Source organism: Thamnophis sirtalis, unplaced genomic scaffold, assembly GCF_051295495.1.
Source record: "Thamnophis sirtalis isolate CommonGarterSnake01/CBP01778 unplaced genomic scaffold, rThaSir2_p1.2 scaffold_9, whole genome shotgun sequence".
Taxonomy (NCBI): Eukaryota; Metazoa; Chordata; class Lepidosauria; order Squamata; family Natricidae; genus Thamnophis; species Thamnophis sirtalis.
The window spans coordinates 5,321,265-5,336,923 of NW_028261389.1; the positions used below are offsets into that span (position 1 = coordinate 5,321,265).

General features: G+C 42.9%; 1 protein-coding gene across 1 annotated transcript in view; it reads right to left on the reverse strand.

The window, feature by feature from the left end:
• The window catches only part of LOC148044014 (endonuclease domain-containing 1 protein-like), a 76,964-nt gene that overhangs the window by 59,439 nt on the left and 1,866 nt on the right, over positions 1-15,659 (reverse strand). The window contains exon 2 of the mRNA XM_087722522.1: positions 9,947-10,055. Within this exon, the coding sequence (XP_087578648.1) occupies positions 9,947-10,055 (109 nt within the window). The remainder of the gene's footprint in view (positions 1-9,946; positions 10,056-15,659) is intronic.

Genomic DNA, 15,659 nt, shown 5'->3' on the forward strand with positions numbered 1-15,659 from the left:
ACCCTTGGGTTGGCCAGTCTTTCTCTATAATTGTTAAAAGAGATCTAAATTTATTGTACTTTAAGATTGACTCCAAGGGACGTGGTGGCTCAGTGGCTAAGACACTGAACTTGTCTATCAGAAATGTCGGCAGTTCAGTGGTTCGAATCCCTAGCGCCACCTAATAGAGTGAGCTCCAGTTACTTGTCCCAACTTCTCCCAACCTAGCAGTTCGAAAGCATGTAAAAATGCAAGTAGAAAAATAGGAAGGTAACAGTATTTTGCGGGCCTTTGGCATTTAGTCATTCCAGCCACATGACCACAGAGACGTCTTCAGACAGCACTAGCGTTTCAGCTTAGAAACAGAGGTGAGCACCGCCCCCTAGAGTCGGGAACAACTAGCAAATATATATGCGAGGGAACATTTACCTTTACCTTAAGATTGACTCCAGCTGAGGATATGAAGAAATCAATGCTTTTTTTTTTAGCAAGTGTGAAACTGACTTGCTCTTGGCCTCTGCCAGTATCTTTTCCAAGGCCAGAAAAGTGAATCCACTCCTTTTACCCTCCAGTTTAGATTCTCTGTTTTGGAAGGTGGAATTTAACTTGCAATGGAAAAATTGTATCAAGGCCCCAATACTAGGCACACTTCTTTGGACTTAATCCACATTGGATCCAAATGTTTCTAGGTGAAGAACTCAAGAATTTAGGATTATTGGACTTAGATGACCACTCCATCACCCATCTCTGATTGTGAAGATTCATATGACAGACCAAATTAATGGCATTCAATCAATCAAAGCCAAAATAGGGAGGAAACCTGCAACTGTTAGCCATGTGTCTCTTCCCTGCAACCCTCATATACATACCCTTGATTGGTTGCTTGGTTGATTGAATAAATGACTGATAATATTGTGCAAAATGGAATGATGAAGCGTTTTTGGATTGATATGCTGAAAGTCACACAAGGACACAAATCTTTAATAAGCACGTTTATTGCACATAGTAAAAAAGCGATTGAGAAAGAAATCTAGCAGTTATGTACAGAAAGTCCTCACCATACAACCACAATTGAAGCTGGAGCCTCATCGCTAAGAGATGGCATTGTTAAGTGGGAAGCACCTAATTTTACAACCATTTTGGTTTGCAGTCCTACAGTGAAACCATCTTCCTGCTGGTTTTGCTTCTAAGAAGAATCCTGGGAAGATTGCAAATGGTGACTTTGGGGCACCATAAATAGCTGCCACCCATGTTTTGATCATAGGATCACAGGAACACGGAAACAGTCATATATGCGAGGATTGCTTGCAAGACACTTTTTTCAGAATTGTCATAATTTCAAAGAGAAACGGTCGTAATTTGAGGACTACTTGTATCAAATAGAAGCACTTATTTAGCATGAAATCAAATTGGATCCCTATAGGTCCTCTTCCCTGCCACACAGTCCAATGGACTGAAAATTATTCTTTTTCATTGTGATTTATTTCTAACAAGTTGTACATGGGCTGAAATCAGATCGAGCCCATCCAACCTCTAAACTCTAATAAAGCAGACCCTGCTTTAGCTGTGTCACCACTTTGCTCTTCATCTGATTATTGGACTCATTGATTTTCTGTGTTTGCTTAATCCTCTGAAGCATCATCTAATCAAACAGCCTGATTTTCACAACATTGAGCCCCCCCCAAAAGAAACTACAGATCAAACCAGGATTAAAACTAACAGCATTTTTTCCATATGTGGAACAACTGAGCTCCTAGGTTTCTACTTTGCTTTCATTTGCTCAGTTTTGAGCTTCGTTACAAGCACTATTAAAAAGATCAATTTTTTTCTTCCCGTACAGTTTCGCAAGTTTTTCTTGCAGCTCCTTCAACGTATGATGGTCTACGTTATCCTTATCATTTTCAGCAATGACAGCCCAGGATCTTATGCTATTGTTTTGAAGCACACAACAACCTGCACCCCGGATATGACTGGGTACATTCACTCGGTTATCAATGGATTTATTCCCAGGCACTGGACCCACAATGACGTATGTATGCTGGCATCCTGCTGCATTTATATTTTCTTCATATATTCTCCATTCTCCATTATTGAGTTGGCGTAACTGGGGCAGGATGTTGGTTAAGATAAAGGCGGCATCTCTGCTATCCTGATCTGGTTGATGGGACGGTGGTGCTGTGTGTCCCTTGTCGTACATGATCTAGGCTGACGTAACCGCGGAATTGCATCTGTTGATAAAGCAAGGTGGCAGACCACATTAAACATTGGAAACAAACAACCCCAAGCAAAAGAAATAGCCGTGTACATCTGGCACCTGCCCTGTTCAATTCCAGAGAAGAAAGTAGTAAAGATTTGTAGGTGTGATAGATACGTGTCAGGCAAACCGCGGAATTGCATCTGTTGATAAAGCGAGGTGGCAGACCACATTAAACATTGGAAACAAACAATGCAAAGCAAAAGAAATAGCCATGTCCATCTGGCACCTGCCCTGTTCAATTCCAGAGAAGAAAGTAGTAAAGATCTGTAAGTGTGATAGATACGTGTCAGGCGAAGTTATAACGAGCAACGAGCAAAGAAAAGACAATCTCTAAGAGAATAAAGAGATTAGGACAAGTTGTAAAAAGCAATGATAAAGAAAAGACAACAGTAAGAGAACACCTGTCTGATCTTGATGAATACAAATTACCAGGACCTGACGGAGAACATCCCAGAGTTCTAAAGGAGCTGGCAGATGTCATCTCAAACCACTGCGCCACATCTTTCAACAATCCTGGAACACCGGGGAACAACAGAGGACTGGAAAAGAGCTGATGTGGTACCCATCTTCAAAAACGGAAAGCTACAGTCCCAGGAAACTACAGGCCAATCAGCCTAACATCCATACCTGGGAAGATACGGGAAAAAATCATTAAAAAACAGATCTGCCAACACTTAGAAATGAATAAAGTAATAACTATCAGCTGTGAAGTAACCATCCTCTGCTACCAAATGTGATGTTCCCGTGGGTCGACCATGAGGCCAATGTTGAGAAAAGACAGGAGACAAATTTTCTTGGGATGGAGCGACCCAGATTGGGGGTCTGAGAGCCCCTTTTATTGAGACAGGACAAAGGCAGGAGGAGCAATAGCATGTGATAAAAAACAGCCTGTAAAAGTACAATTTCTAATCTACTGCTCAGGAAAGTTCTGTCTATATATGGTCAAATCCTGGGCGTCATTGGTAGGGCACATCTCAGGATGTTATGTTATGCATTATCAGGATGTTATGGCTTTCTAGGAGTCAGTTGTCTCCTGTGTGATTCAGCGTGACCCTGCAGGCCCTAGTGTGACCTAGGCCATGGAGGACACACACCTACACAAGGAACTATATTACAACAATCAGCCAGCATTGTTTTACTAAAAACACAGCATGCCGAACCAATCTTATTTCATTCTTCAACATAATGACTAAATTAATAGATCAGCAGAATACTGTAGACATAATACACTAAGACTTCAGCAAGGCATTCAACAAAGTAGACCACAACCTACTTCTTCCTAAGGTAGAAAAAAGTGGGATAGATAACTTCACCCCCAGATGGATTCCCAACTGCCAGTCTCTGGTAAGATGCGCATCTCGTGCATCTTACCAGAGTGTGTGGGTGCGTGCAATCCAGTGTCAGGCTCTGGGATTTCCCATGGCCAAGGTGTGGAAGAGATTAGGACAAGTTGTAAAAAGCAATGATAAAGAAAAGACGATCTCCAATGGGTAACCTAACATAAGGTGTAGTCAACAATCTTACCACAAATTCAGATACAGGTATCGATCTCCTCCTAATCCAAAGTTTAATAAGATAGCAACGGAATAAAAACAAATAAGAGAATAACAGAGTTGGAAAAGATCTTGGAGGTCTTCTAGTCCACCCCTTGCTCAAGCAGGAGACCCTATACCATTTCAGACAAATGGTTGTCCAATCTCCTATTAAAAACCTCCAGTGTTGGAGAATTCCAAACTTCTGGAGGAAAGTTGTTCCACTGTTTTATTGTTCTCACTATCGTTCTCAGGAAATTTCTCCTTAGTCCTAGGTTAGGTTAGAGTTGGGTTAGAGTTAGGGTATCTCTTTGGTAAGTTTCCATCCACTGTTTTTCGTTCTGCCTTCAGGTGTTTTGGAGAATAATTTGCCCCCCTCTTCTTTGTGGCAGCCCCTCAAATATTAGGACACTGCTATCATGTCACCCCTAATCCTTCTTTTAAATGGACTAGAGATACCCAATTCCTGCAACTGTTCTTCATATGTTTTAGCCTCCAGTCCCCTAATCCTCTTTGTTGCTCAAATGATGAAAGAATAAAAGACACTGATTACAGGTGAGAATTGAACAATAGAAAACATTGGTTGAGAGATGGCATTGTTAAGTGGGAAGCACCTAATTTTACAACCATTTTGATTTGCAGTCATACAGTGAAACCATCTTCCTGCTGGTTTTGCTTCTAAGAGGAACCCTGGGAAGATTGCAAATGGTGACTTTGGGGCACCATAAATAGCTGCCACCCATGTTTTGATCATAGGATCACAGGAACACGGAAACAGTCGTATGTGCGAGGATTGCTTGCAAGACACTTTTCTCAGCATTGTCATAATTTCAAAGAGAAACGGTCGTAATTTGAGGACTACTTCTATCAAATAGTAGCGCTTATTTAGCATGAAATCAAATTTGATTCCTATAGGTCCTCTTCCCTGACACACAGTCCAATGGACTGAAAATCATTCCTTTTCACGGCGGTTTCCTGTACATGGGCTGAAATCAGATCGAGCCCATCCAACCTCTAAACTCTAATAAAGCAGACCCTGTTTTAGCTGAGTCACCACTTTGCCCTTCATCTGATTATTGGACTCATTGATTTTCTGTGTTTGTTTCATCATCTGAAGCATCATCTAATCAAACAGCCTGATTTTCAAAACATTGAGCCCCCCCACCCCAAAAGAAACTACAGATCAAACCAGGATTAAAACTAACAGCATTCTTTCCATATGTGGAACAACTAAGCTCCTAGGTTTCTACTTTGCTTTCATTTGCTCAGTTTTGAGCTTCGTTACAAGGACTATTAAAAAGATCAATTTTTTTTCTTCCCGTACAGTTTCACAAGTTGTTCTTGCAGCTCCGTCAATGTAAGATGGTCCACTCTATCCGTATCATTTTCAGCAATGACAGCCCAGGATCTTCTGTGATTGTTTTGAAGCACACAACAACCTGCAGCCCAGATATGACTGGGTACGTTCACTCAGTTGTTGATGGGTTCATTCCCGGGCACTGGACCCACAATGACATATGTATGCTGGCATCCTGCAGCATTTATATTTTCTTCATTTATTCTCCATTGTCCATTATTGAGTTGGCATAACTGGGGCAGGATGTCGGTGAAGGTGAAGGTGGCATCTTTGCTATCCTGATCTGGTTGATGGGACGGTGGTGCCGTGTGTCCCTTGTCGTACATGATCTAGGCTGACGTAACCGCGGAATTGCATCTGTTGATAAAGCGAGGTGGCAGACCACATTAAACATTGGAAACAAACAATGCAAAGCAAAAGAAATAGCCGTGTCCATCTGGCACCTGCCCTGTTCAATTCCAGAGAAGAAAGTAGTAAAGATCTGTAAGTGTGATAGATACGTGTCAGGCGAAGTTGCAATGAGCAAAGAAAAGACAATCTCTAAGAGAATAAAGAGATTAGGACAAGTTGTAAAAAGCAATGATAAAGAAAAGACGATCTCCAATGGGTAACCTAATATAAGGTGTAGTCAACAAACTTACCACAAGTTCAGATACAGGTATCGATCTCCTCCTAATCCAAAGTTTAATAACATAGCAACGGAATAAAAACAAATAAGAGAATAACAGAGTTGGAAAAGATCGTGGAGGTCTTCTAGTCCACCCCTTGCTCAAGCAGGAGACCCTATAACATTTCAGACAAATGGCTGTTGTTCAATCTCCTAATAAAAACTTCCAGTGTTGGAGAATTCCCAACTCCTGGAGGAAAGTTGTTCCACTGTTTTATTGTTCTCATTATTGTTCTCAGGAACTTTCTCCTTAGTCCTAGGTTAGGTTAGAGTTGGGTTAGAGTTACGGTATCTCTTTGGTAAGTTTCCATCCACTGTTTTTTGTCCTGCCTTCAGGTGTTTTGGAGAATAATTTGCCCCCCTCTTCTTTGTGGCAGCCCCTCAAATATTGGAACTCTGCTATCATGTCACCTTAATCCTTCTTTTAAATATACTAGACCTACCCAATTCCTGCAACTGTTCTTCATATGTTTTAGCCTCCAGTCCCCTAATCCTCTTTGTTGCTCAAATGATAAAAGAATAAAAGACACTGATTACAGATGAGAATTGAACAACAGAAAACATTGGTTCTACCTAACATTACGAAAGTGGCAAATGTATGAGTTACAATGCTTTCCTTTCCTGACAGGTCTGTATCATCCTTAAAATTTACAAGTATATTCCTACATCTTCAGAATGCATACTCTATTATTCAGTTCATGATGGAATCAAATAATTGAAGAATGGATTCCGTTGGAAAGGATAACAGTTGGAACAATGAATCAGGGTGACGACTTGCTCCCAGGAGGTGTGGATGCTCCAACACTGGACGCTTTTAGGAAAAGATTGGACAGCCCTTTGTGGGAAACGGGATCGGGTTTCCTGCCTGACCTCCAAGGTCTCTTCCAACTCTGTTACAACAGAGTTGTCTTTCTGGCAGGAGGAAGTTGTCACGGGGGAAGTTGGCCCAGCTGGACTTTATGTGTCCTAGGCCAATCCAACCTCAAGGCCTTATTAACTTGCTAAATCAGAGCTTGATCACCGTTCTTTCTCTTTTTCAGGCAGAAAAGTCCCACTAGAAAGGCCAAGCGAGAGCTAGACTGTAAGAATTCTCTTGGCTTCATTAATATAATATTTCCCATACTTTGATGTCTATTCCTCTCTGGGAAATTGCCTTTTTTATGTTTGCTCTTCACGACGTGCCTAGATCCACATCTTCCGAATATTTGCTCAGCCTTGTTCTGGAATTGAATGGGACCGTGGCTAAATACATATAATCTGTGGGATACTTTTTAGTTTTGGGTTATTAGCACCCGCCCTTTACCCACAGAGTCAGTTCCACAGAAATGGCACCCTAGGACAAGCACCTGTCACGTCAACAAAGGATCAGCCATGCATTCATTTCTATGGAAAGATAAGAGGAAGTAGCCATAATATAAATCTTGGAGCAGGGCTTGGATGAGCATTGGGACTCTTCTCTCTCTACTTGTCTTCTTCTGGTCTCCAAGCAAGAGACTGGTTGCACCTGTGAGTATTCTGCTGGGTAAGCCACTGTGGGATGTTTTGTTATGGGCTGCAGCTGTTGTCATAACCTTCCTGTGCAAATGCTTGAATTATGCGCTTTCCATCCTGGATACAGTCACTGTTCTTTGCAGAGATGGCAGCTTTTGGTTTAGACAACTCTATCTTCTATGAGAAGCCCAAGAATTGTTAAATTACTTATGGTTAATGTGAGCAAAGAGTTTTAAGTATCTAGTCCTCTTGCTGCCATGAGGCACAGACAGGGAATTCCCCTGAATATCTGGGTGTCTTGCCTGTGGATTTGTCAGACAGAGAGGAGGTAGAATTGCTGGGTAGAATTGCACATCAGGCAACAAAACCTTCATGGAAAGCTCAATTGACCCAGAAAGCTACACTGGTAAGACCCCACTTGGAATGCCCTGCCCTTCCTTCTCTTCTATCCAGAAATGTAAATAATCTGGTTGGCCTCCATCTGAACATGTGGAACAGCTGGACTTTAGGAGCCGTTGGGTATATTCCACTTGAAACTGATTCTCCCGTTGCTAAATCAAAATGTTTCTTCTTTTCTTCTCTTCCTATTCCTCCTTCTCCTCCTCCTCCTCCTTCTCCCCCCTCTCCCCCCCTCTCTCTCTTGGCAGAAAAGTTCTACTTGAAGGACCAACCGACCAATCGCATGGCCATGTTGCTTCTGTGGATCCTCTCCCTGGCTGCCTCCTTTCTCCTGCCTGCCACTGGGGAGGTGGTGGACAGTTTTGACACCTGCAGTCAGTTCTTCTTGAATGGAAAACCCCCCTCCAACCTGGAGCCACTGAATCCAACCAGAATCTGCCAGAGGTATAAGAACAGGTATCATTTTGCCACAATGTATGACAAAACTCGGCGCATTCCCATGTTCTCAGCGTATGAATATAGGCTTGGCAACGGACAGCGACGGAACATCTGGAAGATCGAACCACAGGTTAAAAAAAAAAAAGTTCCTATTTTGAAACTAAACTTTCATGAAATGGAGATCATGTTAGAGGAACAGTCAGTGATTAGGAAATAAGGCAGGAAGTACGTTCACTGGTGAAAGTGAAATGCTGGAAATGTAATCAGACCCCAGGCATTGTATGAAGGCGAAGTAATATCAGAGGAAAATCCACACGTGGTTGGAAAAGATGACTAAACAACATATCCACCTGAAATCAGAAATATTTCTGTTGAACATAATGCAGGAGGGTTATGACAAAGGGACCACATATTTAGTTTTGCATGTACGGACAGCAGCGAGGATAGTATTTGCAAAATGTTGGAAAAACGAGAACACCCCATCAGAGGAAGATATAATTCAGAAAATCTTAGATTGTGCCGAAATGGACACACTGACTTTAAAAACAAAGGATATTCTGTTTCTCTTAAAATAAGACATTCCCAGATAATAAGCCCAATTGGGCTTTTGAGCGGCTGCGCTAAAATAAGCCCTCCCCAAAAATATTGCAACGCAGCAGCAGCCATGAGGTGACCACGCTTGTTGCCTCCTGCAGCTCAAAAATGATAATAAGACCTCCCCGAAAATAAGGCCAAGTGGTTATTTCAGGGGTCAAAAGATTTTTTTTAGATTTATTTATTTAGCATTTATAGGCCGCCCTTTTCCCTGACGGGACTCAGGGCGGCTTACAATAGAAGGGAAGGGGAGTGAAAGACAAATACAGGGGGGAAAAAATGTGAGATAACTAAAAAGTACTAAAACACAACAATCACTCAGCATTCGGGAGGGGCAAAAAGAAAATAAAACCCTGTCTTATTTTCAGGGAAACACAGTGTATGTATATGTGCGTATGTAGATATAATTTTTATCTACCCTACTTCTGTAAATGATATATCTTGTCAATGCAATGTTTTCAAAATACTTATGAATAATATAATGAAAAAAGAAGAAAGAAGAAAAAGAAATAAGGTAAGAAAGTATATTTAAGAATTATTTGTACATAATTAATTCCAGCTTTTCTTAGGAGCTTGGCTTTAAGATTTCTCTTGCCCACGTTGGCAAGGTCCTACTTCCATCATTCCCCAACGAAGCAAACTCAGGGTGGCCAGAATCCCTAAATTTCAAGCTGAAGCAATGTGCATTCTCTACTACAGGACAGTTTAAAGCGGGCTTCCCAAAAGGCTCAGTCAGGGCCCTCAATTTCCAGAATTCCCAGAAAGTGCCCCCAAATGCACCCCATTCCTCGGCTGACTCATGGTGGGTCTTGAAACAGATTCAGGGTATTTGATTCGGTCTTGTGTGAAAGCTTCATCAGGCTTGTCCTTTGTTATTCCTAGCTTGTAAAGAGTACTGCACCAGACAGCATGCAGCCAGAAAATAGTTATAAAGGTGATCCCCGTCAACTTAAAGAGAGCCAGGCTGTTTCGGAGGATCATACCAAGCAAGATGCCAAGGATTTCAGCAGGGGACACTTGGCACCTGTCAGCCATCAACCGGATCAGGATAGCAAAGATGCAACCTTCACCCTAACCAACATTGTGCCCCAGTTTGAGGACCTCAATAATAGAAAATGGAATGACTATGAAGAAGACGTGAAAACATTTGCTAAGCAGTGCCGGAAAACGTATGTCATTGTGGGTGCTGTACCTGGGAATACTCAGCTCAATGAGAGAGTGAACGTACCCAGTCATATGTGGGCTGCAGTTTGTTGCCTGACCAAAATGAACCAAAAACAGTCCTTTGGAGTCATTGCTGAAAACAATCAGGATAAGGTAGAAAGGTTTAACCTGAAGGACCTGGAAAGTAAACTTAACGAAAAATACGAAAAATATGGGAAGGGAGGAATTGATCTTTTCAATGGCGATTGCTATTGATGATTTAATAATCAATAAGGTCATTCTCTGTCTGCAAAAGAGAGTTCACAGACACCCCCACCCAAAAAAAGCAAAATATATTCGTAGCAGCTTAGTTCTTCAACCTATGGAATGAATGCAGTTATTATAATCCTAGTTTGATCCGTATCATTTTTTGGGGCTCAATCTTGTGCAAATTCAGACTGTTTGATTAATTTCTGGTTCGGATTATGGAACAAACGCAGAAAATAAATTAATCGAATAATGCGATGAAGGGTGCAATGATGACACAATTAACAGTTTTCAGTCAATTGCACAGGGCGGGTTGGAAGAAGATCAAATTTCATTTCACGCTCAATAGGGCTTCGATTTGACACAGGTCGTTCTCAACTTACAACCATTTAACAACTGTTTGAATTGATGACAAGACTAAAAAAACTATTTACAATCTATGTATGACTGTTGCAGTGTCCCATGGTCCCATGGTCAAAATGTGGCTGCTTGGCCTGTATTTAGGATGGTTGCAGAATCCCAAAGATTGTATAAATTGGGTGTGACCCACTTCACTATAACATCGCTTAGTGACAGCGTTCCAGTTCCAATTGTGGTTGAAAGTTGATGCCTTTCTGTACAAACTGCTTGAATGCTTTCTCTGTCGCTTTCTTAGTCCCTGCAATAAACCTGCTTATCAAAGATCTGTGTCCTTGTGTTGCTTTAGAGTACAATCAATCGAGAATAACTTGAATATCCGCTTTTGCACAGTATTATCAATCAGCCAATCCGTCAAATGATAACTCGATTGATCAATCGATCAGGGGTATGTCTTTGGGGGGGGGCAGAGAAAAAGCACATTGCCAATAGTTCCACGTTTTTTTTCCTAATGTTGGCCTTGATTGATTAATTTTATGTCATTAAGTTGGCGTCAGATCTCTTATAACGCAGGTCGCCTAGAGAGATTCAGGCGTCCATCAAGGCCTTCATTGTTCTGTTATGCCAGGACAAATGACCCCACAATGACAGGTGAAATCTGCACCCCATGTTTCCCACAGGCGGCCCCCCCACAGTCAGGGCCACTTAGTCATTAGCAGCCTCCCAATATCTCCTTGGCTGCCCCAAAGAAGAGGGAGTCAGCAGCCCCAGGCCCTGGGGAGAGAGAGGAAGCGTTTTCCTGCAGCTTCGGAAGAGGGAGTGCCCAGAAAAGCTGAAGGACGAATGAGAAATCTCCCTTCTGCCGCGTCATCGGTCTCCGGGCAGAGTCTCCCTTGACTTCACCTGATGGAGGAGAGAGTTCGGCGCAGAGAGAGAAGCGGAGAAAGTGGGAGGGGGATATTTTCTGTCTAGGGGGGAGCAGTTCAAGGGGGGTTCATGCCAGGCCTGGAGAGGAGACCGATGACGCTCAAACAGGGAGAATCCCCATTGGTGCTGCCGCTGGTTCTTTCCCTCCCCAGCTCCAAAGTCCGAGATCAACGCTTCCTCCCCCTAATTCAGAACACACGCAAACACAGGATTCCAGCCGTGGGAAGAGGGGCTGCGCTGGATGAGGGAGGGGAGGCGCTCCCCATAGACTTGGGGGTCACAGAAACCCCCCAATCCGAAGGGAAGCTAACGGAAAGCCTTCAGCTAAAGCAGGAAGAGACGGAGAGGATCTGCAGGGATCTCATCCTCTTCCCAGCTTCTCCCCCCTCTTCCCGGGGGAATCCTCCGTTGGGCTCCCTCGGGAAAGGATTCGCTTCGCTTCAGGGGAGAAAAACGCCGTTTCCTCCCTTCCAACACGCTTCTCGCTTGCTCAGAACGTCTGGACGAAGCAGCCCCGTCAGATTTCCCGCCCCCCAACCCCGATTGCGTCGGATCCCCCTCTTTCTTTCTGTGGGTTAGGAGGATCCCCCTTTTCCTTGCAAAGCAGCCCCGAATGGAGACCCCGGAATAAAGTTTGGCCGTTTCTCCTCCGCTTTCCGCTCTCTTCTTCGGAGAACTTTCAGCAGAGAAAAACATAGAAAGGGACCTTTTGGAAGAAATGGTGAAACGTAAAAGGGCAGAAATATTGTGGAGTCGTGGTGAGCTCCCCCCCCCCCCCCAGGAATTGGCAGGTTTGGGCTGTGAAACAGAAAGCCGCCCTCAAACCAAAGGCTCCTTTGGATTCTTTTTCTTATCCTGGTCTAAAATAGAAAATAAAGGTAGTAGGGAAAGGGGAAAGGGGCGTGTAGGATAAAGTGGAAAAAGGAAAGGGAAAAAAAACTCTTTTGAATGAAGCAAATTTTCACAAAGTGAAATTTCTCTATTTCAAAGCCTGTCTTTCCCGTGGCACCTCAAAACCGCGCTAGACAAAAGAGCGCCGACAAATACGCGTCGACAAGTACACGTCGTCATTAGCGCGCCCACATTACCGCGTCGATATTAGCGCGACGACGGCAGCGCGAAAAGTGAATGCTTTGAATTAATGTGTTTTAACCGCAGTATTTTTTAAATGTTTTTAATGTAAAATGCAGCTTTTGAATGTTTTAAAACAGTGAAATGTAAATAAAAGTTTATTTTGTTGCATCAAATTGATTAGTTTTGTTGACTAGTTTTATTATTATTTATTTATTTATTTATTATTTATTTATTATTTATTATTAAGTTTATTATGTCACTAAATACGTGAGGTTTAGGGGTTTTGTTTTGGGTTTAGGACTAGTTTCATTATTATTTATTATTTATTTATTTATTATTATTTATTATTAAGTTTATTATGTCACTAAATAAGTTAGGTTTAGGATTAGGTGTAGGATTAGGTGTAGGATTAGGTTTAGGATTAGGTTTAGGATTAGGTTTAGGATTAGGTTTAGGGGTTTAGGGTTAGGGTTAGGTTTAGAATTAGGTGTAGGATTAGGTTTAGGGGTTTAGGATTAGGTTTAGGATTAGGTTTAGGATTAGGATTAGGTGTAGGATTAGGTTGAGGGTTAGGTTGAGGGTTAGGTTTAGGATTAGGTTTAGGGTTAGGATTAGGGTTAGGGTTAGGGGTTTAGGGTTAGGATTAGGTGTAGGTTTAGGGTTAGGATTAGGTTTAGGATTAGGTGTAGGATTAGGTTTAGGGGTTTAGGATTAGGTTTAGGATTAGGTTTAGGATTAGGATTAGGTGTAGGATTAGGTTGAGGGTTAGGTTGAGGGTTAGGTTTAGGATTAGGGTTAGGATTAGGTGTAGGATTAGGGTTAGGGGTTTAGGGTTAGGATTAGGTGTAGGTTTAGGGTTAGGTTTAGGGTTAGGTTTAGGATTAGGTGTAGGATTAGGTTTAGGTTTAGGGGTTTAGGATTAGGTTTAGGGTTAGGTTTAGGATTAGGTTTAGGATTAGGTGTAGGATTAGGATTAGGTGTAGGATTAGGTGTAGGATTAGGTTTAGGGGTTTAGGATTAGGTTTAGGGTTAGGGTTAGGGGTTTAGGGTTAGGTTTAGTATTAGGTTTAGTATTAGGTTTAGGAGTTTAGTATTAGGTTTAGGGGTTTAGGATTAGGGTTAGGATTAGGTGTAAGATTAGGTTTAGGATTAGGTTTAGGATTAGGTGTAGGATTAGGGAATAAAGATATCAATTACAGACAGTAAAATGTAGTACTAAAAGTTTATTTTGTTGCGTCAAATGGAAGAAAGATATTGATTACAGAATAAATAAATCAGTTTATTATGTCAGTAAATAAGATAAACAGTCAGCAAGTCAGCAGTAGAAGCATATTATGAATCCTTTGACAGCTTTGCAACACACGCGCGATTATTTGACAGTTGACATCTTTGACAGCTGCAACATTTGCGCCTGCGTGATGAAGCAGCGGTAGCGTCCCCTTTTGCTTAAAAACACTATGGAAAGGCGCGGATTTGCCCTACGCCCTTATGTGTCCGCGCGAACGTCGATTTCGCTTCAGCGATTCCGACGGCGCGGATTATACCTTCGCGCTTATGTCTCCGCGCCGAAGGTCTTCGCGCTATTGTGGTGGAACCGAAAGGTTTAACCTGAAGGACCTGGAAAGGAAACTTAACGAAAAATACGGGAAGGAAGGAATTAATCTTTTCAATGGTGATTGCGGCTGTTAATACAATAAAATACAATGGCAGAGTTGGAAGGGACCTTGGAGGTCTTCTAGTCCAACCCCCTGCCTAGGCAGGAAACCCTATACCGTTTCAGACAAATGGCTATCCAACATCCTCTTAGAAACTTCCAGTGTTGGGGCATTCACAACTTCTGGAGGCAACTTCTGTTCCACTGATTCATTGTTCTCACTGTCAGGAAATTTCTCCTCAGTTCTAAGTTGCTTCTCTCCTTGATTAGTTTCCACCCATTGTCTCTTGTTCTACCCTCAGGTGCCTTGGAGAATAGCTTGACTCCCTCTTCTTTGTGGCATCCCTTGAGATATTGGAGCTCTGCTATCATGTCTCCCCTAGTCCTTCTTTTCATTGAACCTGACATGCCCAGTTCCTGCAACCATTTTAGCCTCCAGTCCCCTAATCCCGTTTCTTGCTCTTCTCTGCACTCTTTCTAGAGTCTCCACTGTTAAGTGAAATCTGGTTTCGCCATCGACTTGGCTGGTTAGAATGTCGTAAAAGGGGATCATGTGACCCAGGGATGCTGCAACCGTCATAAATGTGAACCAGTTGCCAAGTATCTGAATGTATACCACATGACCATGGGGATGCTGCCATGGTCATAAGTGTGAAAAATGGTCATAAGTCTCTTTTTTCAGCATCGTTGTAACTTTGTGAGTGTGGGGGCAAGATCATGAACTTTCAACTGGGTGGGAACCCTGGGAAGATTTCAGATGTGCCAACATGTCTCTATTAATGAACGGGAACTTTGAGGGAAGCTCTGCCTTGGACTCTGATTTAATTCTGGATGATATTTGGAAGCCTGACATCTGGTTCCATGGCAAGTTGTTTCAGGAAAAGCTGGCCATGACAGGTTGTCCTTGGTGAGCAGCTCATAGTGATCCATCTGTGGCGAGTTGTGATAGAGCTGGAAGGCAAGCTAAATGGTAAACAGTCAAAGAAGGGAAGGGTGGGGAGAGAAAGGAAAAGGAAGGAAGGAATGAGAGGGAGGAAAGAGAAAAGGAGAGGAAGGGGAGTGTGGACTTCTTTTTGCACTCCCCGAGATCCGGTGTGGAGTGGGCTGTGGTGGATTTCTGAAGGGGACGTGCAGCCCCCAGGCCAGCAAAGACTTGGGGGTCTCTGAGATGGCTGGCTGGGGAGTCCTGGGGTGTCTCTCCCCCCCCCCCTCTCTCTCTCTCTCTCTCTCTCTCTCTCTCTCTCTCTCTCTCTCTCTCTCTCTCTCCCCTCTCTCTCTCTCTCTCACACACACACACACAGACACACACACACACACACACACACAGAGACACACACGTCCTTGGGGCTATCCCTCCTGCAATCCAGCATCCAGTTTTGGTCACCACACTATAAAAAAGATGTTGAGAGACCCTAGAAAGAGTGCAGAGAAGAGCAACCAGGATGATTAGGGGACTGGCTATGGGGAGACCATGGAGGTCAGGCCGAAACCCCTATCCCATTTCCCACAAAGGTCTGTCCAAT